The following is a 27,826-nucleotide window of genomic DNA, read 5'->3' as shown; positions in this document are numbered from 1 at the left end:
ACCAGCATTTTGCTTTATCGATTGGAACAGAAAAGGGAAAGCTGTCCCTTTCTAATGTTCTAATGTTCTTTGAAATTTTGATCTATTAGCTCCTTGGTGGGAGTGATACAAAGGCAACGTGAAAGTGGTTAGCTCTGTGCTCCCCATCAAAGCCCAGTTACCGGCGGGGGGAGGCTGGTCGGATTGGATGTCCGAGTAAGGCCGCCCCTGTGAGCCCCTGAGATGGTGTCTGCAGCCTGCCTGGCCAGGGCTGGAGGGGGAGCTGAGCTCAGTGAACACGTGCCCGTGGACTGCCATCACCAGGAGTCTCTGCTTCAGAAGTCAATGCGAGGAAAGGTGCTGGTTGATCACTGTCTCCCAGGGCTGGCTCTGACATCTGGCACCCACTAGCACAACCATTATCCCTCTAGTAGGAACAGCCCGGGCTGATTTTCTATGCCCACTCTCCAGGCACTCTGTCCTCACCCTTGGACTGATGTGCCTAGCATCTGAGGTTGTGGACAAGTGATCTCAGAGTCCCGAGGTTCCAGAGAGACTAACCAAAGCTTCCCACTCAGGCTTCTCCCAACACCGGAGGTTCCCGGTGAAAACTGCAGTGGTTAATATGGACTGAGTGCGCCTCAGGCGCTCACCAGGTGCTGTGCTATGTGCCAGAACTATTTTAGCTCATTTTACTCTGATGGGGGCATAATTCCCCTTCTACACAGGGGCATACGAAGGCAGGGAGAGCAGGGGTAGCACGGGAAACAGCGAGGCACTTCGACCCGGAGTTAGTGTGCGTAACCACTGACTTCTCAGCCTCCGGGACAGGCTTGCTCTGTGGGTTCTAGGAAGCAGCTCTCCTGATTTCCTCCCCCTGAAGGAGGAGAAAACACTTAGTTTGGGGATGAAACCAATGGGCCCTTCCTCAAGTCCTTTGTGTGCAACTAGTAAACTAAGCCTCGCTTACCTTCACTGTAAAACCAGGACCATGCGGCTGAGGGAAGGGGCCTGGGTTTTGGAATAAGATCGAGGTTTGACCCCCTTTAAGCAAATCCGAGTAATGCTATGCCATGCCCCCTAACCCTTCCAGAAGCTTCAACTAGAAAGGAAGCTACTCTCACTTCTAGGAAGGGGTTTCTGTGATCCTTGGAGGTCAGCCCTCACATAACTGGGTAGCTGTTAGGGTAAGTGTCATGACCGGCTCTCCCTGGGACATGTCTTCTCATAGCCACGATGGACAAGGATGTGTGGCCACATGGGGAGGACACAAGGCAAAAGAGGGTGAAATTAGGGACACGGTCTCCCAAAGCCCAGACCACAGGGGCCCCCTTCTAGAGGTAAGAGCAGCCCCTCTCCCCTTGCTCAGCCTGGCTAATCCAGCCCGGTCCGTGGCAGACCCAGGGCTCCAGCTGGCCAAGTGTCTTAACTGCAGAGTCCAGGCTAGGAGGGCAGAAAGCACCCCAAAGACTGATAAGGCCGAACAATCCTGGCTTTGTTTTGGAAGGATTTGTCCCTGAGTTTCCAGTTGGCTTTTATCTGTGTCTCAACGTCTCTGACCTCCTTAGCCTCACAGGAGCTAAACTAGAAGATTCAGGGTCTTGCGTTGCAGAAAGCAGGAGACGGGGTGGGGTTGTGGGGCGAGGGGGAGCCCGGGGCTAGCCCTCCACTTGCTGGGCTCGCACTGGGGCGGAGGGAGGGCGCGCGGGACGTGCTCTGCCTTCGGGGCGCGGGACCGTGTGAGGTTCTCCCGCAGCCCGGACGCCCGGCTTTCCTGCGAAGCGGGGCGAGGTCACGATGGGCTCATTAAGCCGGCAGGTAGGCAGTGCCCCAGCGGCGGCAGGCGGTCCTGGAATGTACGAGGGGCGTGATGACAGCGGCTGCCGCCGGCCTCTTTGCGCAACACCTTCGCTATATATACCCGGGCCGCGGAGCTCCACCTGGGTGCCTCCTTCGGTCCATTACCTGCGCTGGGAGCGCTGGTGAGTACCGCCGCCGGGGCCAGGGCGCTTCTTTCTCCCTTCTCGCTCTGGAAAGCACCTTCATTTTTCACGCACTTCATTCTTTTAGATACCCCTCGATGGTGACCCTCCAGGAACTTGGCTGGCTTTGGGTTGCAGAAGAGAAAATAATACACCTTCCCTAAATATTCAGATGGTATTTTTGTTCTCAGTGTGGCTGCTCTTGCTGTTAAAACTCCCATGACGGCGTTCTTCGTGCTGGCCTGGTTATTAAATCAGCCCACAATTGGGGGTTCTAAAATTATACATGTTTTGGAATTCGTGGTTTGGGGAGGCTAAAATGGGGGGAAAAGAAGGTGTCACCTGGAGATCAGGACAGTGGGGCTCTTCTCTTTTTTTTGGTCATTCACTAGTGGTGTGACCTAAAGCAGGTGGCTATGAGCCCCTGGACCTCAGTTTCCCCCTCTTCGTGAGAAGGGGATGGGAACCCTTTCCCAGTCTTTACTGCGCTGAAAATTCTAGGTTTGTGTGTGGGTCCAGTAATGCCATTCCCACCAGTGTGACTTCCATGTGCTACCGTTCTTGTGTGCGGAGTTTCTGATCTGACTGAAGGATACAGTCTCATTTGCTGGTCCCATCAGGGCAGGTGGCCATCCGCACAGGGCCAGTCTTTTCAGCTTGTGTTGGGAGATCAGAGCCCACAATTTTCAGTGTTTTCAGAGTCAGAGGGGACCAGGTGAGCGGTCTGGGGGAATGGCTTTCGAGGAAATGTGCACAGGTGTGGTCGGGTTGGGGGACACCCAGCATCTCCTGGCCAGAAACAGGTGGCATGTGGAGTGGAGTTAATTCAGTCTTCAAGATTCCTGGAGGCGATGCCTGCCATGGGTAGCTGGCACTGAGGCAAGAGTGTTAGAATCACTCCTTTTCTTTAGGGAGGCGGGCAGCTTTCTCAAACATGCTGATTTCATGGAGGTAGCTTGTAGATTTCATCAAGGAGAGTCACCTCTCCTTCCCTGTTTCTATTCACAAGCACTTTCTGTGTTAACCCTGCTTATTTCCGAACTGTTTGTCTCTCCCCCCCCCCACCCCCAGCCCCTGAGCTGGAGCTCTTAGGTTGTTCTGGGTTGGGTCTTCTTGAAAAAGTTTTGCCTTAGAGGAGAAACCATTATTTGAGGTTGTTAAGAGTGTTTGAATCTCTCTGTTCCTGCCAGCCAGCCTGCTGATAACGATCTTATTTTTGTAACTTTGGGAACTGGTGGCAGGAAGAGCATGCTTGTACAAGGTTTGGATGTTGAACAAATTGCCCCCTTCAAAATCCACCCCAAATCATTCAACCATCTCTTTGAAACAAGTCCCCAGTGGTGGGAGGACGACGTCTGGATTATAGCAGTTAGGCACAAAGCTGACATAAAAATAGCCTGGATTCAGTTTAATGAAGAAAACAGCTTCTTGGGATCAGTGATTTGGAATAAACTTTTAGTACCATTTTTCAGCCACCTTCCCTGCCTGCCCTCCCTCCCCCCAACTCCACCATTCGGATTGCAGGATGACAGTATCAACAGGAAATAGTCAGGACATCCCACTGAATTTAGAAATGCACCAGAGTGCAAAAAGAGGGCTGCAAACAGATTGCAATATGTTTAAAGTGGTTTTGGTCATTACTCTTTTAACCGCCACCCCCAACACAATGCACAAGAATCGATATAGTTAAAAGTGAATTTCAGGCTTTATAGTAAAAGTTCATAAATGTGAATTGAAAGTACATCCTGAGGGTGTGGCTTGGTAATATAGGCCGGGTTTAAAAAGAGAGTAAATGTCTTTTTAAAACTACCCTTTTTGTGCCTATAGTCAGAAGTGTAAACCAAAGGCACTCATCAATGCCAAACCCAGGCCAACTGCTTCCGTCTCCTGTCCCACGTACTCCCACCCCACTACTGTGTCTTTGGGATTATTTTGCCATGTGATGGCTGAAGGAAGCTGAAAAAAAAAGTAGCCACTGCCCTCTTGGGAATTTTTGAAGTCTGGGTCATTCTTTCAATGTATGAAAAGATTTCTGAAGCATATTGACCATTGCACTCAGACTAGCTGAGTCTGAATTGTTCCTGAAGGTGTAGAGTCTGTATAACTCGAAGCATTTAATGTCTCTGTGGCTTGGTTTCCTCCTCGGTAGAATTCGTATGAAAAGTATAAGAACTGAAAAGTAAATTTGCAGAAAATAAAGTGCGTGTGGGATGGAACGGGTTAGTTTGCGTAGGGGACCTGCAGCGGTTCCCGAAACAACACTCAGCCATTGTTTGGGTGGCTGCTGTGTGCCAGACACTGTCCTGCGTCCCAGGCATACAGAGGTCCTCCTCCTCCCTGTGCTGCGGAGGCCACCGCTGCTGGGGAGGAGACAGTGTGCCTGTCTCCGTCTCTCTGCAGGGCGCTGCCCCTGCCGCCGCCACTTCCCGCTTCAGATGGCGGCTGCTGTGCTGAGTACAGGCAGCCCCAGCCCCTGTCCTGGTTGGAGAAGCTCAAACAATGCAGAGTGGAGGGGTTGGGTGACTGCCAGGTGCCCTACATTTTCCTGCTACCCAGGTCTGAGAAGAGCCGAGAAGTGTCCTCTCCTTGGCCTGCAAGAGTTCCTCTTGGCATGGGACACACATGTGGATGCGGGAAGTCGAGCCAAAAGGGTTATTGGCACAAGCTGGCTCTGTTGTCGGGATGAGTGGTGGGGAGCAAGGGAGTAGATCTGTGGTCAGAGCCTCCAGCCTCATGCCTAGGCACTAAAAGAAAAAAAATCTCTGTGGGTATTAGAACCAAACAGCCAAAATGGATAACCTTATCCTCTGCTTTTCCTGGCAAATAGCAAGAGTGTGCTGGAGTGTGCCCGTGGGAAGGTAGGGAGAGGGAACAGCTAGATCAGAGGATGCCCTTGGAGAGAGCCTTTGGACGGCCTCAAAGGCTCTAAAGACCCCTGGCTGATGCCCAGAGCCCCTTCCTGGAGAAGCAGGTTCCAGACAGACCAGTGTCTGCCACCCCACGGGGAGAATGGCCTTCAATTCAGGTTGGGGCTCTGTCCGGCTTTTTCAGTGTCACCTTTTCCTGCTTAGCTGAGACTCTTTACAGCTTGGCCTCTGTCGAATCCAGGTCTCTGCTATGGCAGAAGCCTTTGGGAACAGCAGCCTGTCATTACAGCGTTCTTGGCTGGCCTTTCTAGCCGTTTGAGTAGGCAGGAGGGACCCCTGCAGGGAGGCCTGCCAGCTCTCCCACAAGTCCCTGGAGCCTGGGACTCAGCCTGGACTGAGGCCCCTTGGTGGCACGCGGCCTTGATGGGGCCCAGAGGCTTCCTCCTCCCTCCCTCTCTGCACCTGGCTGAGAGGTCTATGGAAGGGGCCCCAGCTTTGGAACCAGCTTTCCTGGGTTCTAGTCCTCACTCCATCTGCAGGTAGCCATGGGACGTTCTTAATTTCTCTGTGCCTCAGTCTCTTTGTAAACTGGAAAGAACTTGGTTTTGTAAAATTTAATGAGGTCACGGATCACATAGGACATTCCCCCATCACAAAACAAAGTTAGCGCCTTTCTCTTCTTGTGCTTTGGGTTCCTTTATTGGACAAATATTTACAGAGGGTTCACTGCTGTGCTGAGCACTGAGCTGAAGAGCTTATGGTCTAGGCACGGTGGCGTTTGGGCTATGCATTGTTCGTGATGGAATTCATTCCACAAAGTTCTCTGTGTTTACTCTGCCAGGCACTCTGCTCAGGGCCTCACCTATGCCCATTAATCAGTCAGTCCTACAACAGCTCAGTAAGGGAGATGATGTTATCCCCATTTTGGGGATGTTGAAACTGAGGCTTAGAGAGGCTCAGGGTCACACGCCGTGGCAGGACTCCACGGAGCCTGGCCTCACCCACTGCGGGGCACTATCCTATCAGCAGATGGGGCAGCTCCGGGAGCCTGCAGGAGGAGGCCCTGAACAGCCCGCCTCAGGGCCGATCATGGGGAGTTGGCTCCAGGTCCTCCCTTTCCTCCACATCCGCAGGGTCAGCCCGCCCAAGAGCTGGGGCTTTGCTGCCTGGGAAGGCCAGGCGAGTGGAGCCCGCATAGCCACACTGCTGGGGATAGTGACTGGTGCCAGGTGCCCTACATTCCCTCACTTCCCGGGTCCTGAAAGAGCAGGCAGCGCTGTCGGGGCAGGGAGGGCCTGGGGGGAGTGGCCCGCAGTTGCCTAGCGCTCTGGGCTAGGTCAGATGGCTCTCCTGATGGCCTGCGCCTCTGGGGGCCAGGGCTTGGGTGTGTGGGCCTGCACCCCCTCTGCTTACCAGGCAGCATCCAGCACTGTGAACCCCCAACAAACGATGGAGGACATGAACGTACCAGAAAAGGAAGTATTGGCTCGAGGGGAGAGCATTGCTTCATCAGGGAAGTGTTTGTGCAGCGGATGGTTGGACCTGGAATAGGGAAGATAAGAGTTCCAAGAAGGAGGCGTGGAGACATTCAATGGAAGTGTTCTTTTGCTTTTTGGTGGTACTGGTGGAATCGTAAAATGAGGGCCTGGCGGAGCATGAGGCCAGCACAGGCCTTGCAGAGCCATTCTGTATTCAAGACACGCCAGCGGGTCGATCCCTTGCCATGATCCCCGGTTCCTCTCTGCGCGAGTGCAGGTGAGTGTCTGCTTGACCCGTTGCCTGCGGTGGTCTAAACGATTGGACATTGGACCGTGGGAGTGTCTGTTTCTGTATTTGCTGGACACTTGGTGTTCACTCCAGGAAATTATTCTGATCACTCAAATCCAGTCGCTGAACTGGATTTAAAAAGGCAAATAATCACCCTTCTTACACCTAAGTGCGGATGAGCGTTTCCCAGGCAGGGTTGCTGTGATGTCCAGGGGGCCCCTCCGTGATGCCGCTGTTCCGTCCCGCAGATGTCGCCCAACCCCCCTTCCTTATGGTGCGGAGGGACAGCCACCCATGCATAAAATGCAGGCTTGATTTGTCCCCCAGTCAGGGATCCAGTGCATCCCTTCAGCAAACCCTGCATGTGGACTGCTCCATTCACAAATGTAAGGCGCCCTACGACGTGTATGTAGTCCCCTGAGCACCAGGAGAGGAAGCATCATATATGGGTCTTGCCTCTAGAACTTAAATCCCAGTTGAGAAGGCTGTAGAGATGTGCAAAAGAGGTAGGAGAACGATTTTAGAGTGAATTAAGATTATAAAAGGAGAGGTCGTACAAAGTCACAATAATTTTCAAATTTTTCCTTCAAACTACCTTCAAGCAGAATGAGCCAAATATATAGGAACCCTGTTGGAGGCCTGTGATTACTTAGAGTAGCCCCTTGCAAGCTCAAAGCAATTCTGTGTCCTGTCTTCATTTTGAAGTCATAGAAGTCTCGTGCTCTAGATTATAATGTCCCTGCTTGTTTTACTGTAATAGCTGAAAACCACACAGGGTTACAGCGTGTCACACTATTCGGAGAACTGGAGTACATAACACACTTAAGCATAACAATCCTTCATCAGTCATGTTATCCTAATTTGACATACGGGGAAACAGAGAAGCAAAGGAGCTAGCCCAAAGTCACACAGCAAATGGCATCGCCGAAACTTTGAAACCAGGCAGCTGGAATCTAAAGTCTGGTCTCTTAACCTCTAGACCGGTAGTTCTCAGCCCCCAAGGGACATTTGGCAACGTCTGGAGACCTTTCTCGGGTTGTCAAAACTAAGGGTGAGGGGTATGTCGTGAGTAGAGACCAGGGGTGCTGCATATCTCACGATACACAGGACAGCTCGCCCAGCAGAGCATCTGGCCCCAAATGTCAGGAGCGCCGAGGCTGAGAATGTGCCCCATGTAAATATCCCATCTCCAGTGTCAGTCATCCACCAGTCACGCTCTTCACTCTCCCTGTCCCCCAGTTACAGGAGTAAAAGCAGTGCTCCAGGAAAATACGTGTATGTCGTGGCCAAGGATATTGTGAGTAAGGGCCCCAACCTCACTGACAGGTAGAGCTGTGTTTAAAAACTGTCGCTCCCTTGCCTGGTGACTTTGAACAAGTTGCTTCATCTCTTTGCACCCCAGGTTTTCCTCTTTGCAAGTGGGGATGAGCACGACCCCTTTCTTGCGTAAAGATCGCAGGTGAGAAGGTGCCAAGGCCCAGCACAGCACCTGGCACCTCGCTGGTGCTCACGAAACGGTAGTTGTTATTAGAAATCAATGACTGTGTGTGTGGCTGAGAGCCCTGTGAGTCACAGAGGCGCGGCCTGCCTGTGCACGGGGGTGGTCAGAGGCCTGCAGGACGCAGGCCGGGGTGGAGGGAGGACTTGGACAGAAAGATGGGGGGAGGGCCTTCTGAAGGGGGGTGCTACCTAGGCAAGACCAGAGAGTGGCACCCTACAGAGAGGATTCAGGGTCCCAAATGTCGGCCAGTGTGACCGGAGGAGGGAGATCATTTAGGGAGCAGTGGACAGTAAAGAAATGGGGAGTCCGTGCAATCACAACTGGGCGTTAGGAAGGTTGAGAGACACTGGGGCCCAAACCAGTTAAACAGGCTGCCGTGTTGGCCGAGGCAGGAGGTGCTGGGGCCCAGCCTGGGGAGGTGGCACCGGGAGCCAGAGACCACAAGCCGCGATGCTCCCAGCTCGAGTCAGGTCCTCATGCTGGCTGGGTGCGGGGCCGTCGGAGATGACCTTGCAGTTCTGGGAGGCTGATAGCAGGAATCGCAAACAGCTAAGTTCACAGAGGGGCACCTTTGGGGTGATGGGCAAGTGCCGACTGCTCAAAGGGGCCAGGGGCCGTGGACAGAAACGACAGGAGGCTGAGGTTTGCAGGTGGAATGCTTTTGTGCCAGAAGCTGGAGTGGCGGGTGCTTTTGAGACCTAGTCCACGGAGCTCTCGCTTCCTCCCTGAGCTCTGTATGCGGAAGTGGGACGCTGACTTCTGCCGCCCTGGTGTGGAGGCATCTCCCCATTTGCCTAGTAATGGGGCTTTCATCAGATACAGTGCACTTTGGGTGCCATGATTGCGTGACTCATCCCGTCCAGGAGCCTTCCAGGCCTGGAGACGAGAGGCAGGCACGGACTCTGGAGTCACTCTCGAGTCGTGCTGTGGCCCTGGGCCAAGTGGTTCTACCCCTCTGAGTGCTTTGGTTTCCTCATCTGTAAAATGGGAATAACACTAACCCCTCACAGGGTTGCTGGGAGGAGGAACCTGAACCAATCGATCCGACAGATTACTGTCCCAAGCACTTTGCAGAAATGAGCTCATTGAAGCTGCCTAATAACCCGACGGGTTATGGACTGTTGTAGGGGAAACTGAGGCACAGGGCAGTTGAGTGACTTGCTCTGGTCACAGTGTATCTGGGGCAGAGCTGGAGTGTGATTCTGAACCTCTGTGCTATGTAAAGGACCCAGCCCAGTGTCTGACTAAAATCAAGAGCTCCAAGATTGTTTCTTTCCCCAAAACACTGGGGCTAAGGATCCCTGTGTTGGGAGATCACAGAGGTAGACACCTTAGCTACGCTCCCGGAAGCATGGGGGCCTGGCTCTGTCTTTTCATATCTCTGTGCTGTTCCAAATCTGAGCCAGTTCACCTGCAGAGTGAGAGAGCTTAAGGCTCTCTCAGGCCAGCCTTGGTCCCCTCCCCAACCACCCAGCTCCACCACACCTCCCTGCCTGGGCCCAGCCTTGTAGCTGCCTCCCGGCACACCCCAGTAAGCCCCCCTGCCCCCGGGTCCAGCGGCCTTGAGAGCAGCATTCTTTGCCCTCCCCCCCCACCCCCCACCCCCGCCTTGACTGTCAGCTAGTTATAAGAAGGCTTTTCATTGAGCCTAAGGGAGGAGTCGAACCTGTGGCAGGCACAGCAACTCCAGAAGGCCGCACATGAGAGACAGCCCTGCTCCTAGAAACCAACTGAATGCCAGGCAGAGAACACCCAGCCCAGGAGCAGCTGCCAGAAAAGGCTCAGGATTCAAACTGACCCAGGTTCACAGCTCTACACCCTGGGGCCTTGGGCAAGTTACTTAGCCTCCTTGTGCCCCAGTTTCTTCATCTGTATAATGGGAGAATAATAACTCCCCGAATGGGTGGCTGCAAGGTCGAGCACAGCCTGGCTCAGTAAATACAGGCTCTCGCTGGCCAGGCAGGTCCCAGCGTCCTACTCGGAAAGCACGTGAGGCCTGTTGTGTGCCGGGTCCTGTGCTGCATGCTTGTTAAATTGAAATGGAAGGTCTGGTTTGTGTTTTCCTGGGAGCCGGTGCCTCCAAGACATTCTTCCTCGTGACTTTCATACAGAAGAAAATAAGTCACCCACAATCCCATCACCCACTCTGAACCCCATGGAACATTGCTAGATCCTGTGAGAACATGCTGTGAGTGGGACAAAGAATTTAGCTAAAGCATTTTCCTGGGTTTTCTTTTTCCTTTTCTGATTCTTTGTCACCTTTTTAATGGCATGCTGTTATACCGCGTGGACGTACCATGGTTAATACAGCAATTTCCCTATTTTTACTTTTCATCTCTTTGACAGTGTGGCAATGTCTTTTCTGTCTGCATCCCATTCATTCAGTCAACCCCCATTTATTGGGCATCACCAATGTGCCAAGCAGAGCTGCAGACCCTCAGGATGCGGTGATGAACTAGACAAAGCCTCTGTTTTGGGGTAGAGCTTACATTTGGTAGGCAGGAAGTAGATCCACTTAAGAAAAGTCAGATCCAGGGGCGCCTGGGTGGCACAGCGGTTAAGCGTCTGCCTTGGGCTCAGGGTGTGATCCCGGCGTTATGGGATCGAGCCCCACATCAGGCTCCTCCGCTATGAGCCTGCTTCTTCCTCTCCCACTCCCCCTGCTTGTGTTCCCTCTCGCTGGCTGTCTCTATCAAATAAATAAACAAAATCTTAAAAAAAAAAAAAAGTCAGACCCAGATTCTGGGAACATCTCTTCAAAGAAGTGATCAGAACAGGAGGTATTCTGTATTTTCTGGGAGAAAATATTCCTAGATTCTTAATTCCTAGAAGTGCAATGACTAGGTCAGAGATGTATTTAAAAAAAATCACTTTATCGTGCTGCTCATCTCACTGCATCTTCTCCAGCACAGCATATTATACCTAAGAAATAACTTTCTGCTGATTTGATGGTCGAAACTTATCTCCCTGTTCTATTTTGTGTATCTTAGGTCGTTAATGAGGCCAAATTCTTATTTTGTCGTGTTTTAGCCACCTGTACTTCCTCTTCTGTGAATTGTTTATTCCAGTTCTTTGTCCTGCACTCGTCTAACGTGTGTCAAAGGACAAGGACCACAAGGAGTGGATTTCCAAGTGTGTCAAGAGCCACAGTTCCTGTCCATGTAAGCAAGAAAGGCTTTGTTGAGAAAATGGGTTATGAGGAAGTCTCTATCAAAGGTTAGAAGGAATGTGGTTCTGACAAAGGGTCATTAATCCAGGCCACATAGCATAGCCCTCATTGCCTGCTTGGTGCCAGGCACTTTCTAGGTATCACCCTTAGTAACCCTGCAAAGTATGAAGAACTATCCACATTTTATAGATGGGGAGACATTTATGCCTTTATGCTCAGAGATAAAAAAGGACATTCTTAAACACACACCCACTGATAAGTGGCACCACTAGGATTCGAACCAGCTCCAGCATGTCACGCTGCTCACAGAAGACTTGGTAGTAGGTAAAGTAGGTAGGACCTGTATGAGCATCTACGTGTACGTTACATCCACTGGATGAGGTTCAGCGGAGACCTGCAGTCTAGAAATAACAAGCCAATGGGGGCCCCATCGGAGGATTTGAGGACTTGGTGTTCTGTGAGTTGATGCAAATGGATGGGTTCGCATCCCCTTGCTGACTAAGAGTCAAGACAGAGGCTGACAGAAGGAAGTGAGAGAAACCAAAGCAAGGTCAGCCGATTTGAGGCTAGACTGGAAAAAACACTAAAGTGATTTGGTGTAGCGACAGCGGAGGCGAGCTGTTGAGGGAGACCCAGAGGTGGAAATGTGGTGCTCAACAGCCCACCCTTGGAAGATATATAAGCACAAACCCCTGCATGTCTCCCGAATCTCTGCGGCCACTGGTTCTTCCTGTCATAGCCCCTGAGTGTGACGCCGTTTAGTGGCTGCTGCTTTAAGCTCTGTTTTCCGTCCACAGACCATGGCTCCTTGGCCTGAGCTGGAAAATGCCCAGCCCAACCCTGGTAAATATGTGGAAGGGACCACTAGTCCGCAGTCCACCAGCCCTGGGAAAGGCAAGGAGACCAACAAAAGTAAGTGCTGCCCGTCCTGCCCCAGCCTGGCCTCCTGAGAGGACCCCGGGAGACTCAGAGGTGTGACCCGAATTCCTCATGGCCTCCGTTGCTTGTTTGGGTAGATGATACCGGGGCGCCTGTGACCAAGATCGAGCTTCTGCCGTCCTATTCCACCGTGGCACTGATAGACGAGCCCGCCGAGGTGGCAGACCCCTGGGACCTGCCCGAGCTTCGGGACACCGGGATCAAGTGGTCAGGTAAAAGGCAGGGGGGACCCCCATCAGTGAGGGGTTGGGTTCTCGGGCTCCACAGTGTTGTCCTCTTTCTTGCCGTTGCTCCGAGGCCCTGCACACAAAGGTCCTGGTTAGGGATACCTCCCGGCAGCCTTGGAGGCTTCGAGTCCAAGCACAGTGTGAGAACTGGGGGATCTTTTGTTCTCTCCTTTGAGCGAATGTGCCAGCATTGGGGTACAAACCAGGCCAAGCGCTGTGCTGCTCCTTAAAACCCCTGTGGGCCGACAGGGTCTCGGGAGCTGTGCTCTGGGTGCAGCGCTGAACAGACGCCCCAGCTCTGAGAGCTCCTGGATGGGGGAGGGGTTTCCTCACCTAAACGTGGGCATGGAGGAGGGTTTCCAGGAGATAGAATATGCGGCCAGCACGGCTGCTGGCGTGCAAGCAAATGCTGCATTTCTTTTCCGGGTGCAGGGTGTAGGTCTGTCTGCAGACCAGACAGCTGGGAGGGAGGAGGTGAGAACCACCGTAAGAAATAGCAGAGAAAATAGCATCCAAGGACACAGCATTCCAGGATGTGTGAGTGCCCAAGCCCTCTGCAAATGGAGGCTGTGATTGCTACCTTGCAGCCACGTTCTAGAAAGTATTCTGTGCTGTTCTGAAGGTGCTTAGGAGAGCCATTATCTCTGACCCCACACTTAGCAGGTGCCAAGTGCCCTTAACTGCCTCCCCCAGCAGCACTGGTTTGGCTGAGCATGGAGACTCCACTGAACCCTCCTCCCCGAAGCTAATCCTTTAGAGACACTTCACCACAGGCTTCAGCTAAATGGACTACGGTGGTAATTGCTTTGAAAGCTGCAGTCATGGTTGTATGCCATGTCTAGGCCTTGCTTATGGCCTCCTGGAGGAGGCGTGGGGGATGGAAGAGGGGGCGTTCTGAGCTCATTGCTGAACTTGAGTTTCAGGCACTAACAGCCTTCGTCCCTTTTCCCCTACCCCAGAGAGAGACACCAAGGGGAAGATTCTCTGTGTCTTCCAAGGAATTGGGAAGTTCATTTTGCTGCTGGGATTTCTCTACTTCTTTGTGTGCTCCTTGGACGTCCTCAGCAGTGCCTTCCAGCTGGTTGGAGGTACGGAGGAAAGCCACAGAGATCTGGGGTGGGGGGGTTTTTTCATGGTACTTGGTTCACGTGGTCACAACTCAGCAAGCCGTCTCGTCTCCAGTTGTAGCCTCTCAGCCTGTTTCAGGACGGGAAGTCACCTCACTTCTTGTGAAGTCATGCCCCCATTTTATAGAAGGGAAGACTGAAGTCTGGAAAGGGGCTGGGACCGGCCGAGGTAGCTCAGGCCAGCAGCCAGGGCTGGAGCCGATTCCAAGCTGTCAGCCTCCTGTGTCCACCGAGCCTGCACAGGAAGCTGTCTGACAGAAGGACTTGTGTCAGGGATCCCTGCTGTCCTGGGCCTCCCACCTGAAGAGATCATTCACTAGGAGTGCTCTCAGGTCAAAGCAGTTGTGGGAAGTTGGGGCTGGGCCTTCCTTGGAGAAGGACAGGGTCCCATGGCTGGTGGATCTGCATCCTTAGCGGTGACTAAACATCTTCCAGGCCTGAGTGTGGCTGTGCAGGGTGGGCGGGGCACAGGAATGAGATCCGCGTGTGCGTGGTCGCCTGTGTTCCCCTGATGGGTGACGACATTGCTTGCCAGCACTTTGAATACCTCCTGGGGTCTCGCACATTCCTTCCCAAAAGCTGCTCTCTTACGAAGAGCATGTGAGGCTGAAAGACGTCATACTGCCCAGCCCTTTGTTTCACAGCCTAGAGCTGGCATATTGGGGTCCAAACTCAGATCCCAGTGACATGCAAGACCATGGATTTCTGTACCCCTTGGTGCCTTTCTTTAGAACTCGTCTTTGTGACCTGGGAGAATTGGGGGAGGGAGCATTTGGGGGGGTGAATGAGGGACAGACCGACCTCCTGGGTGCCACTCCCAGTCCCCCTGGTCCAAGGCAGTCAGCAAGGGGTTTCACTCTCTAAGTACCTGACAAGTGGCCTCCACCCTCTGGGCCTCAGTCTTCAATAAATGGGTTGGGGAATGGATTGATGGTCTTAGGCATTGGAGGCTAGGCTGGGGCTGGAGAATGGGGGTTGGGTAAGGTGGATGGAGAAGAATGAGAATGTCCATTCCTGGGGGATATATCTTCTGAATGAGGAGTACATCCCAGAGACCTGAATTAAGGCATCAGGAGACTCACTGACACCCATTGGGCCAAGTAGAATGGAGGCCATGTTGTTGACCAGAGAAGGCTGGAGGGGGCCTTGCTGCTGGAAGGAATGGCAGAAGTATGGGAGGATGTGGGGTGAAGGGACGAGGAATGAGGGTGGGGGGGTACGTGGGGAGCTAGGTCAGAGTGGAGACATGGCACCAGGGCAGCTCGGGGAGGAAGCACATGGAAGTAAGATTCCATAGGTACGAGCCGAGCTGGAGGCTGGCCTCACCACCTGCCCCAGCCGCTGGCCGTGGCAAGAGACAACGGTGTATCCATTGCCCACCTAACGTCCTTGTGGCCGTGCGCTTGCTTTTTTCAGGAAAGGTGGCCGGACAGTTCTTCAGCAACAACTCCATTATGTCCAACCCCGTGGCGGGGCTGGTGATTGGAGTGCTGGTGACTGTCCTGGTACAGAGCTCCAGCACCTCCTCGTCCATCGTCGTCAGCATGGTGGCCTCCTCACGTGAGTCCAGAAGCCTTTGGGCCCAGACACACCGCACGCATTTCCCTGTCCAGCTGGGGAGCCTGGGATTTACTCTGAATATGTCCAGGCTGGTCACCAGTGTCTTCCTGTCTTGTGCAATGATAACGTGTCCTGCCTCATCCCAGGCAGCCTCCTGTTTCCATCCCCGTGGCTGGGTGTGAAAATAGTCGCCGAGGCTTGAAGACTCAGCTCCGAATTCTGTAGAACTGTGTTGTCCACTCCAGCAGCCACTAGCCACATATGGCTATTTGATTTTATTTAAATTTAATTTTAATTTAAAATATAAAAATTAGTTGCCAGGTTGCCTAATTATATTTTAGGGGATCGATAGTCACACATGGCCAGTGGCTGCCATATTGGGCCATCTCGATGAGAACATTACCATCATTGCTCAGTGCTGAGAATAAAGACTTATAATCCCCATCACAAATTGGCTTGGGGACAACTGAGCTTGGGAAGCTGGCATTCCAAACTGGAGCCTGCCGATAGTTTGCTCTGGCTAAGTTGGGACAGATACTGGGGGGGGGGGGGGGGCGCAATTTGAACAGGTTAATTTTCGTCCTAAACCAGTGTTTTTCGCAAAATTAACTAGAACGTTTCTGGGCTAAATTAGAAAAAGGTATTCAAAATAACTTTACTTTTGGGGCACCTGGGTGGCTCAGTCAGTTAAGTGTCTGACTCTTGATTTCGGCTCAGGTGGTGGGGTGGAGCCCCATGTTGGGCTCTGTGCTCAGTGCAGAGTTTGCTTGTCCCTCTCCCTCTGCTTCTCCCCCCACTCACACACTCTTATGTCTAAAATAAATCAATAAAATCTTAAAATACAACTTTACTTTCATATGTTAGAACATTGTGGCAGTGTACTGATTGTGTTAGAAAAAGAAATTTGCAGAAATAAATACACAAGCCCTTAAACATTGTTCCCTGTTCTCCATTAAGCTGGCCTTGCATCTGTAATAGGGACAGAGAAATTTAGAAAGGCACTTTTAAACTGGGGTCCACAGAAGGGCTTCTTCAGGGAGTCTGCGGAGTCCCTGAAATTACGTGTTGGAAATGTTTTTTGGTACCCGTGCATATTTCTGTGATGAGCTGTCCTAGCTTGCGTCAGATTCATAGCCTGGTGCCGGCCCCAAAATGGTTAGGAAAGGCTGCTTTGGCAATTACCAGCTTGACTGAGGTCAGCCTGCCTTGGGCCACATTGGGAACATGGCCAGGCTGCCTTCCTAAGCTTGCTAACTCACTGACTTTCTCTCTTCCGCCCCCCAGTGCTGACTGTGCGTGCTGCCATCCCCATTATCATGGGGGCCAACATTGGGACCTCCATCACCAACACCATCGTGGCGCTCATGCAGGCGGGAGACCGGAATGAGTTCAGAAGGTAGGAGGCTCAGAATCAGCCTTTGCCGGGCCAGGTTGTCATAACAACCTTTAACTCGCTGATGAGAACATGCTGGCTGTTCCTCGAGCTCTTAGACGTAGCCGTAGTGAAGCACAGCTAGGGGTTGGCGTCATACACTTACAGTTGATGAAGCTCTGCCCCCTGGTCTGCATAACCAGGATAATTGGCTGTCACCACTGCTGTCCATAGGACTAAACCCAGTCTTACAGGTAAATGCTTAGCAAGGTACTTGGCATGCAATCAGAGCTCCCCAAATACAAGCCCTAGCTAGAAGCTTCCCTGCCGTGTTGGTGTGGTTAAAACAAGGCCAGTTAGGGTAGCATTTACTATCCCGCTTAGTCAGAAATAATTATAAGCTCCTAAAGCTTCCTCTTTGGCTGAGCTCAACCCCTGCCACCTTCCCTTTGTTCCTCACTTGCATGCCAATAAAAGGCAAATGTAGTTTTTGTGGATGCAGAAGATCTGAAAAAGGGGGCGGGTTGAAACAGGCAAAGGGGACCCTTTCCTTCCAAAGGTCAATGGGAAGATGAAGCACATTCTCAGCCTGCCTTCTAACTGATGGGCTTGTTCCAGAAGTTCATAAAACAGAAGTAGCTGGTCCACGAGACGTTGTCACCGCATGGGTGGGGCAGACAGCATTAAGCAGGCTGGCTGGGTGGGCGGCAAATGTCATTCCTCTTCCGTTGGTGAACTGGCTGGCGACAGAGGTCCTCAAAGCTGCTCATGTCTGTGCAGACATGGCTACCCTTCTCTGGTCCCTGATGAAATGTCCCGAGGGTCACAGTAATGATACACATTATCCAGGGGGGCTGCTGATTGGAACTTTCCAAGAAGCTGAACAGCTTTGCCCCATTTCATTAATACAGAAACACAGAGGTTAAATAACTTCCCTAAGGGGCATGGCTGGGACTCAGTCTAGGTTTTCTTCCAGATTCTGGGCTCTTTTCACTGCTACATATGAAATATAAACTTGCCAAATATAAACATGATCTATGAAAGTGCCTGCACATAGGAATATAATTGAACTAGCCCACCCCTCGTTTACATTATTTAAATAGATTGCTTTCAGTAACATCTTCAGAGATGTGCATCATTCTTTCCTGGTGGTTTGGAATACCTGTGTAGGTTTCTAGAAAAATGACTATATCTGTCCCCTATAAGGCTTTTAAAGCATTTTGCCAAACTACTAAGAAATATTTATATCCCTTTATATCACTTTATGAAGAAGTCTAAAATTACCTTCTCTAGGAAGAATAAGTCACTTTTAAAAATATTAGCTGATAGGGTAGGTAAAGATTTGTACTTACAGGTAAATAAATTTTAAATACATTTTACTATTGAAGTTAAGCATTTCCCGCGTATGCTCATTAGCTTCTGTGTGTTCATGTCCCTTTTTGGTTTTGGGTGTTTTGGTTTTTTAAAAAAGATTTTATTTATTAATTTGAGAGAGAGAGAGAGCACGAGTGTGTGTGGGGGTGGGGGGTGGAGGGGCAGAGGGAGAAGGAGAAGCAGGCTCCCTGCTCAGATCCGTGGGGCTCCATCCGATCCCAGGTCCCTGGGATCATGACCTGAGCCGAAGGCAGACGCTTCACCGACTGAGCCACCCAGGCGCCCCAATATGCAGATGTGTTTTAAAGGCAAACTTTTTTATCGAGGAAAAAAATCTCATTTCTTAGTCTGGAGATAGGATGGAATTTAAGGGAACGTGCAAACCTTCTCAGATAGAAATTTCGGTGTATATTGGCCTTGTTTTCTGTGCAGGCCATTCGAATGTTTCATCAGTGTCAGGAGCTTAACGAAGTTAAGAATTCAGTTGAGGGCTTTGGTTAGCGTCATACTACCGGCCCCCACCTTTCTGAAGGAAGATTGTCTTCAGTGGGTGTGATTCAGAAGTGGTCTCGATGCAGCACTTCCAAACGGTGGCTTAGCTCATGTCGCAGCCATAAACTGTCTGCCCCCTTTGCCCCAGCAGAGAGAACTGAGTGCTGCCTGGCTTGGTGGGAAAGGCTCTGCTGGGCAGGGGGAGATGAAGGGTCCTGGACTCAGCACCCAGGCAGTGGTCTTCTAGTCCCCTGTGCTTGCTGGCCTTCAGTTTCCTCATCTGCCAAATGGGGATATTGATACCACCCACGTGGGGATTGCTGTGAGAATGTGAATGTAGGCATAGATAGGTGACTCCCCCACCCCCGGGCAGACAGTGCCACCCATGACCTGCCTAGACTGGTGCCCACTTGCTTGTTGACTAATCCAACTGTTGGCTTGGGGTGGGACCCTTACAGGGCTTTTGCAGGAGCTACTGTCCATGACTTCTTCAACTGGCTGTCCGTGTTAGTGCTCTTGCCCCTGGAGGCGGCCACCCATTACCTGGAGATCCTGACTGACCTGGTGGTGGAGACTTTTCAGTTCAAGAATGGAGAAGATGCCCCAGCACTTCTGAAAGTCATCACAGACCCCTTCACGAAGCTCATAATCCAGGTAACCCAGCTTTCTTCAGAGCAAAAGGAAGCAACTAACTTCCCCTCTTCCCCCAGCCCCCTACCCGTCCCAACTGGGCAGACACGGTGCAGGACGAGGGTCTATAAACACTGCTCTTTGGTTGCCTCTGAAGGCCGGCCACGGGAGGCAAGACTTCAGGAACACCTGATAGAGGAACTGGCCTTTTTGGTTTCCTTGACTTCAACACGTGTCATCTTTATTGGGGTGGGAACGGGGGGCGGGGAGGGGTGACAAGTGCTTCTCAAGACTCAAACTCCATTGGATGCTTGGGGTCATTTTACTCCCCCTACCGACCTCAGCACCTGTGGGCTCACGGATAAAGTATTATCCTGCTGCTAGCCAAAGAGGAAGGTTCCTGTCCTTCCCTTCATCTCATCTTAGCTTCTCTGCTCCCTAGGGTCATTGAAATATCATTGAAATTTTAAAAGGTTTCGTGGTGGTTGCCTTGGAAAATGGGTCAGCTTAGAGCTTGCCCTTTATCACCCTTGCCTTCTGGGTTTTGCTGTCATCCGAGGACCATCTACTCACGCTTCCTGGCTACCAGCCCGTTGTTTATACGGTCATTCATTTCTTTGTCAAGCACCTGCCAGTGTCCAGGTGCGGTGCTTCATCCCGGGGGTGCAGATGAAGTGAGCCCCTGCTGGGGCTCCCCGTCGGGCTTATACTGTTGAAGCCCCTTGAATAGAACCTCCTACGTGTCTGTCCCTCCTCAGTGCTGAGGACGTGCTGACGCTCTGTCTGTTGTCTCCGCAGCTGGATAAGAAAGTTCTCAACGACATCGCGATGAATGCTGAAGCAGCCAAAAACAAGAGTCTGATCAATATTTGGTGCAAAACTTTTACCAATGTGGTAAGTTTCTAAGAAGGTTGCTGGGTGGGCAAACTCTTGCATCTGTGCTTTAAGCTAAACTTTTAATTCAGTGTGGGCAAATGAGAGGTAAGAGGAAGTCAAAATTGGCCCGTGAGAATCCTTAAGGAAACATCAAATCTTTGAATGCCGGGTGGACAGACAACGCGGTAGGACTGACCCAGGCCATATTGCCCACCCTACACTGTGGATACATTATTCCTGGCTTGTTATTTTCTTGTCTCCCACTTACCTTTGGCCACCTGTGTTCCCGTTTGTGGAGGCACCTGTGGAAACAGCGCCTCACACGTACACACACACATTGATGTGTGTCTCCCTCCTACTTGCCACATTGCGGGCCAGTCCCCACAGGAAGTGAGTCTGTGGCCTATATATACCATTTCCTGATGTTTGTCATCCAGACTCAAATGAATGTCACTGTCCCCTCGCCTGAGAACTGCACCTCGTCTTCCCTTTGCTGGTCGGATGGTTTGAACGTCTGGACTACCAAGAATGTGACCTTCAGGGAGAACATTGCCAAATGTGAGTGGAACTCCACAGAGCGCCAGCCTCGGGCATGGGCTGTCCGGGGGGTGCTGACAGTGTTCTTTTTCTGTGCGAAGCCCCGTAAGTGAAGGAAAGCAGCGCGCTAAGGGTTCACTGAACAGCAGCGTTATACCAAGTCACGAACTAGGCACTTTCACAGCAGTGAAACAGGCTCAGGGACAGGTCCGAGGTCCCTCGGTGAGGGGCGGAACTAGGACTTGAAGCCCAGTTCCTCTGGCGGTTCCATAATGCACCAGAACTCATCAGTAGATTCCAGAGTGCTCCCTCCATCTGGTTTGGTTTCCCTTGGGCTCAAGGGAGATGCCAGCCAGATTTACAGGAGGTGTGGGGCCCACACAGCAGAACAGCTACGTTCCCCCTGAAGTCATGAGTCCCTGCTCTCCAGCAGGCCCCATTCAAGGCCCTGGGGCCCTTGCACTGATCGAGGCAGTGAGCCTACATCATGCTCCAGTTCTTGAAGCTAGACTGTTGCCCCAGGAATCTCGGCCCCGACATCTTTAACTCTTCTAATCTTGCCTTATACACCCCTGTGTGTACTTCTGCTGCTCTTCCTCCCCTCCACACCATCCAGATTCATTCTGAGCAGTAAGTAATCCACGTGTGGTTGACCTTACTCTGACTTGCCCATCCTACCCCACTCTGCTCCTCAAACGCTTCGTTGTAAGTATCCTCAGTTTCGTGAGTAAAACACAACCTGGGGTTTAGAGGTAGAAGAAAGCCCCCGACTAGCTCTGTCACTGCCAGGATTTCATTTCACGTTCCGGCCTCATGAGGTCCCACTGGCCAGAACAGAGCCTCAGGGTCACACTTAGCTGCAAAGGGAGGCTGGGAAGTGTCTTTTTTCTGGGTTGCCGTAGGTCAAGCAGACAACCAAGCCATAGGTCAGGCCCCATGGTGCTCCTAACGAGGGCTTTCCGTGGCTTTTTCAGGCCAGCACATCTTTGTGGATTCGAACCTCCCGGATCTCGCTGTTGGCGTCATTCTGCTTTTAGTCTCCCTGCTGGTCCTCTGCGGCTGCCTGATCATGATTGTGAAGCTCCTTGGCTCCGTGCTCCGGGGACAGGTAGCTGTTGTCATCAAGAAGACTCTCAACACTGGTAGGCACCCCCCCCCCCCGGGAATTCTGGGCTTCCTAGGGCATGGCGTCACTGTGGCCTCTCCCAGGGGATTTTTACCTAGTAATGGCCTGCATGGAGTTTCTCTCTTGGATCTGATAAGCCGAAGAAGTTAAGATGCCATTTGCCCTTAATCTTCCTTGGGGTCTTGGGTAGTTTCCTGGGAAGTAGGCACAAGCTTCTATCACATTTGAAAGGTCCTGAGGAAGAGCCAGTTCAAATCCAGAGATCTGTGACATAGACCTTCCTTCCGACAGGTTTAGGACTTTCAGGGTCTGTCAGGATGCCTTAGGAAAGGGTAATGGATGCCCACACTGCTCCCCACTTCCCTTCAACTCTTGGGAAGAGAACGTGGTTCTGGATAATATCTCGGCGTCTTGAGGCAGCCAGTGCAACCCCACTGGCCAGGAAAAAGTTCCTGATGAGTAGGGCACCCTGGCCAATGGGAGCGTGCCAAGCCAAGGACCTCGCCTCCCCATGAAACCTCAGTGAAATGGGGCCAAGGATATCTGCCTCCCAGGCTCGTCCCGAGGCTGCCATGTAGCTGAGCTGGGTGACTCGGTGCCTGCTGGGTATGCAGGGCCTGATCCCATGTGGGTGGTGCCGAGAGCTCCGTGTATAGGACTTTGAGCTGCCGCCCTGCCTCCCTGCTCCTTCACAAAGGTTGGATCTATGACATTGGGAGACCAGGCCAGGCAGGAGGACAGAGGTCCCAGCATTCCAAGTGCTTTGGGGAGGAAGGTGGTTATTTGGGTGGCCTCTTAGTTCTGAGACTCTAACAGATTATTGTAGGCTGGGTAGCTTGAACAAAAGAACTGTACTTCTCACAGTCCTGGGGGCTGGGAAGTCTGGCCTTGGGGTGCCAGCACGGTCAGCTTCTGGTGAGGTCCCACTTCCTTGTTGACAGACGGCCGCCTCCTCAGTGTCCTGTGGAATGAGTAGAAAGGAAGCACGATCTCTGTTCCATAAGGGCACTAATCCGTTCATGAGGACTCCACCCTCATGAACTAATTAGCCCCCAAAGGCTCCACTTCCTAATACGATCACACTGGGGGTTAGGGTTTCAGCACTAGGAATTTTGGGCAAACATTTAGCCCAGGACTCGTGTGTTTAGCCTGTCTGCTTCTGAATGTCAGTTCAGCGTGTTCTTCGCTCCACATCTGCATATGCAAGGTGAAAGGATTCTAAAAATCCGACTGGTAATTTCCTACCATGGCGCAGGGTGGGGAGGCTGCTGTACAGCCTGACGGTCTAGCCCAGCCCATGCCCCCCCAGGAACTCTGGAGGTGCCTGCTGGGCTCCCGCCCTTCTGAGGATAGAAGGCCTGTGACAGATCTCGTTTCCTTCTGTCTCCTAGATTTTCCCTTTCCCTTTGCCTGGGTGACTGGCTACCTGGCCATCCTCGTGGGGGCTGGCATGACCTTCATCGTGCAGAGCAGCTCCGTGTTCACATCTGCTATGACCCCGCTGATCGGTGAGTTTCTTCCTGGCTTCCCTGTGTTGTTGCCATTACCATCTCCCATCATCCCCTGGGGCTGATACTATCGATTCTGTATTTTCCTGCCAGGTATTGGTGTGATCACCATCGAGAGGGCATATCCGCTCACGCTGGGCTCTAACATCGGTACCACCACCACCGCCATCCTGGCTGCGCTGGCCAGCCCTGGCAATACCCTGAGGAGCTCGCTGCAGGTTAGGAAAGCTGGGTGGGCTGGGGGCTCTGCTGGGCTACCGCCCCGTTCGTAGTCTTGCAAACAGATGGTTTTGAACAGGAGCCAAGCTTCTCTCTATGTTCAAAACTGTGAGACCACGCCCATCACTGGCGGTGGTTTGAACAGAGGCGGGATGGCCACTACTTGGTGGGGGGGGGGAGTATTTAAGAAGCATAAATGGCACTTCTCATCTCCTGGCTCCCCTCTTGGGGAACTCTGCCTGGATATGGGAGGTCACTTGTGCTCTATGCTTAGAATTTAGAAGATTCGGGGATCTCCCTGGATCAACTCGGTTACTCAGGCAAGAAGACCTATGGCATTTGCCTTCTTGTCCTGCCTTTTCACACAAGTGACCTTAGACAAGTGACCTAACCTGGAGCATCAGTTTCCTCGTTGGAAACCTGGGAGCCATATCTCATCGGGATTATTCTCAGGATGCGACTCTGGACAGAAATCTGAGTGTAGAATATACATTTGAGGCATCTACGTAATGGGAAATGTTTAGTAGCCAAATTTAAAAACACTAAGACAGGGAGATGAGTTTTAATAGTGTATCTGATTATCATTTCACCATGTAATTGATTTAAAATCTGAGATGTTCGACCGTTTTGGGCCACGTCTTGGAAATCAAGTGCTGTGTTCTACATTTGCAGCCCGTCTCAGTGTGGGCTAGCAGCATGTCACGTGCTCGGCTGCCCCACGTGGCTAGTGGCTAACGGATTGGGCAGGCTGGTCCCGAGACCCTCGCATGATGCCTGGCACCTAGTGGGCACACGGGGAGGGGGCAAAGTGCATGGCCTCCGGAGCTGGGCTGCTTGGGTTTGAATCCCACCTCTACCATCTCCTACCTGTGTGACTTCGGGCAGAGAGCCTCACCTCTTCCTCAGTTGGCTCAGTCACCTCCAAGGTCACATGGAATCGTGAGGGTCAGCAGCTCGGAGGGTGTGTTGGGAGGACTGAAGCAATCCACATCCTGTGCTGCGAACACTTGCCTCGCACAGAGTGAGCGTGAAGTTCCGCAGCGGGTGCCGTTATTTTGTATGGACCGTAACCCTCTCTCCCCTGCCTAGAATGGGGCCGTGGAGCCGAGAGCCCGCTCTCAGGCAGGCCTCTCCTTTGGTCCCACCAGCTCTGAGCTGTTCAGCCAGAAGGAAGGAAGCAGCAGGGTCAGACCCTGGGGGGCAGCAGGCATATTCATGAAGTTCGTTGTTAGATTTTTGCCTGAAGGACATCAGGCAGACTGAGCTGTGATTCATCTGGTCGCCTCCCTTGCCCTCCCCCTCCCTACACACACACACACACACACACACACACACACACACACACACACACACAGAGAGAGAGAGAGAAGGTTCTCAGGTAAGGCCGGCCCCGTCCTGAGCTGTGCTGTGAAGACCAGGAAGACCCCTGCCCTGCTCAGGAGGCCTGCTAGACCACCCTTCGGTCTCCCGACTCCCCCAGGCACCAGACCCACTCACCTGTCCCCCCTCTTGTGTTTCAGATCGCCCTGTGCCACTTCTTCTTCAACATCTCGGGCATCGTTCTGTGGTACCCGATCCCCTTCACCCGCCTGCCCATCCGCCTGGCCAAGGGACTGGGCACCGTCTCGGCCGAGTACCGCTGGTTCGCCGTCTTCTACCTGTTCTTCTTCTTCTTCCTGACCCCGCTGGCCGTGTTCGGCCTCTCGCTGGCCGGCTGGCCGGTGCTGGTGGGCGTGGGGGTGCCCATCGTCTTCCTGATCCTCGTGGTGGTGGTCCTCAATGTCCTGCAGTCGCGCTGCTCGCGCATCCTGCCGGGGAAGCTGCAGACCTGGAACTTCCTGCCGCTGTGGATGCACTCGCTGAAGCCCTGGGATGACCTGCTCTCGCTGCTGTCCGGCTGCTGCCAGAACCGCTGCTGCCTGTGCTGCCGTCTGTGCTGCCGCACCTGCTGTCTGCTCTGCGGCTGTCCCTCGTGCTGCCGCTGCAGCCGCTGCTGCCAGAACCTGGACCAGGAGCCCGAGCTGCCCATCAAGGCCCCCGAGGCCTTCGATAACGTGGCCATGAGCCAAGAGGCCCAGGATGGGCCCCCTCAGGCTCAGGGGGAGGCCCCGGGCACAAAGAGCACCTCTAGCAGCACGGCCTTGTAGGGGCCACCCAGAGGCTGGAGGAGGGGCCCCCCAGCCCACTGGGGCTCCCCAGGCCTTTCTCTGCCTGGCGGGGAGCCGTTCTGTCCTGAGAAAGGGTGTTCACATCAGCCCCCCACTGTCATTGCCCTTGGCCCGGTGTATCAGCCCTCCCGGTAGCTTATCGCAGCTCGGGCTCTCGGGCTCCCGGGCGGGAGGGTGCCGGGCAGTCCTGGAAGAGTGGGAAAGACAATGGCTAGAGATGATCACACTGCCCACCCCTGCCCCGGCTGGGTTGCTCCACAGGACCCGTTTTCAGACTCCAGCCGTCCTCTCCAAAGAAAGCCCCAAGGGAGGGATTAATGGAAGGTTCTCAAAAGATGCACGTGTGAAGTGTGTATGTGATGGTGAGAACACTCAGACCTCTCTCTTTTACCAAAGATTTCTCCAACCAAGAGCAGCTGCCCCGAGGAGTCCTTGCCCCAGACCAGACCCATTCGGGGGAAATAGTGTAATTGTTGGGAGACTTGGTGAGGACCACAGGGGTGGGCCTTTCCCCCCTTGCCAGAGCTCCCCAAGTCCCTTGTTGGCTGTCCTCACCTGGGCAGGTGTGGCTCATCTAAGCTTCTGGCTGTGTCCTTGCCCAAGTTTTCAGGGCGGGAGCCGTGTCTGAGCTACCAAGACAGGTTCAGGGCGCCCTTCAGCTCGCCGGTTGGCTCCATCTTTCTGAGATGCGAGTGGTCCTGGTCCTGAGCTGGGCAGTTGGAAGATGAGAGCTAGGGAATGGGGAGTGCTGGGGGTGGAGATAATCTGCTGAAAGGGTCTGGGGCTCTTCTTGACTTGGCTGATCTAGAAGCCGGATTGACCACTGTGGCTAGAGCCTAGTGCTGCCCTCTAGGTCAGAGAAAATCATCCTCATGGAGTCTTTTGGAATAAGATATGCAGCCCCTCTGAGCCCCCCCCCCCCCACACTGCCACCTCGAGCCCTGGGAAAGCGAGGGGACAATTGTAGCTTGTCTGCCTCCCCACTCTGTGCGAGGTAGATGTCTGGGTTGTGGTTTTTGGTGAACAGCTTCCATTCATCCATCCAAGCCAGAAACTCTTTCCCAAACATTCTCCCACATTCCCGTAGATAGGTAAGCTCCGATTTCCTGCCCTCTCTCCATGCCTTTGGAGATTCAACCTTTTCTCAAAGGGCAGAAACTGGGACACGTCCAGACTGCCCCCAGAACGGTGATCATCAAGTAGCAGTAGGGGTCCGTGTGTGGCTGCCGGTCCAAGGGCTGTGCTGCTCCTTGCCCTCTGATGCCCTCTCTGTGCCTTCTAGAGCCACCTGCTGTCTTGACACCACCTCCCTGCACCCCTGCACCGCTTCGCACCCGGAACCATCCCAGTCTGCCCCGGGAGAGGGAGCCTCAGCGGAGTCTGGGGGAGGGGGTTCAGTGCAGCCACACTCAAGACCCTGTTCTCCTCCATCCTGGCTTGTGTGTGACCTTAGCAGGTTGGGATGCCAAACTGAGCCCTCCTTTGACCCTTAACCCCTGTAGATACCAACTCCCTAACAGCCATTTATACTCTATTTATAGTCACATCTGTACAGCATTTTTCATAAGTTATAAGGTAAGGAGTAGTGTGATTTGTGTTTGTAGTGCTCTCATTTGGAAATGAGGCCGGGTTCTACTATGAAATATAAAGAAAGCCCCTTTGTATATTTTGTAATACCGCCTTTTCAATGTGCCTCTACAGCCACACCTGGGCCACACACCCTGTAAATATGTCAGTGAAGCCTGGGCAGGGCTGTGGCCCTCTTTACACACCGATTTTTTTCGTTGGATCCTTGTACCCGTGTTGATCGTATTTTTTTTTACTGGTTGTGGGAAGGGAGAAATAAAAGACAATCAAACCCCAAAGGAGTGTTGCTTTCCATTCCAGAGAAATCGGGGCTCCCTGGGTCTGTTTCCTAAAAATGTGGGGTCTCTTTTCTCAGTTAACATCACGACCCACTTCTCCCATCACCAGGGTCATTTGCAGGGCCCCTCGTTCAGGAAGCAGAGGGAAAGTGCCATAGACACTAAATATGAAGCTGTCCTTCCTTCTATGGTCTCTCTTGACTTAGGGCTTTTCAAATGCTGCTGGGTAGTGCTATTCTAAGTAAGATTTAAATTTAAATTATTAGCATGCATTTTATGGTTCATCTTTCTATTGCGCAATGCAAACTTTAAATGTAAACTTAAGAGCTTCCAACTCACACATGGGATTGCTGAAATTACACAGCTCGTTTTGTAGCTCATACATTTATTTTGTGCCTGCCGGAAGAGCAGAAATGCTGCACAAAACTCAGTTTTTATTTCTCTCGATGTGTGCGCGTTCTATCTGTACCCTACCTTACTGATGAGTAAGGATGTGAAAAGAAGAGGCACGAGGGGCTGACCTTTCCTTCTATGTCATCGT

General features: G+C 52.5%; 1 protein-coding gene across 1 annotated transcript; it reads left to right on the top strand.

Annotated features, from left to right (window-relative positions):
* Window positions 1-1,883: 1,883 nt before the first annotated feature.
* SLC34A2 (solute carrier family 34 member 2) lies at window positions 1,884-27,285 on the top strand. The gene is made up of 13 exons (XM_045771394.2): window positions 1,884-1,961; window positions 12,063-12,177; window positions 12,282-12,416; window positions 13,391-13,519; window positions 14,975-15,118; window positions 16,403-16,514; window positions 18,815-19,010; window positions 19,785-19,880; window positions 20,300-20,420; window positions 21,374-21,541; window positions 22,917-23,033; window positions 23,127-23,251; window positions 24,773-27,285. The coding sequence occupies exons 2-13, from the start codon at window positions 12,066-12,068 to the stop codon at window positions 25,397-25,399; spliced, it is 2,082 nt and encodes a 693-aa protein (XP_045627350.2). The 5' UTR covers window positions 1,884-1,961; window positions 12,063-12,065; the 3' UTR covers window positions 25,400-27,285.
* Window positions 27,286-27,826: the final 541 nt, after the last annotated feature.

The sequence above is a fragment of the Ursus americanus genome, chromosome 8, assembly GCF_024610735.1.
Source record: "Ursus americanus isolate L20-20 chromosome 8, mUrsAme1.1.p, whole genome shotgun sequence".
Lineage (NCBI taxonomy): Eukaryota > Metazoa > Chordata > Mammalia > Carnivora > Ursidae > Ursus > Ursus americanus.
This window is presented reverse-complemented; position numbering and strand designations above follow the sequence as displayed.

Bases quoted from the DNA above. Each gene is read 5' to 3' on its own strand.
- SLC34A2 (XM_045771394.2), top strand. From the start codon at position 12,066: ATGGCTCCTTGGCCTGAGCTGGAAAATGCCCAGCCCAACCCTGGTAAA. The intron at 12,417-13,390 runs GTAAAAGGCAGG...CCCCTACCCCAG, and splicing joins CACCGGGATCAAGTGGTCAG to AGAGAGACACCAAGGGGAAG. The intron at 15,119-16,402 runs GTGAGTCCAGAA...TCCGCCCCCCAG, and splicing joins CAGCATGGTGGCCTCCTCAC to TGCTGACTGTGCGTGCTGCC.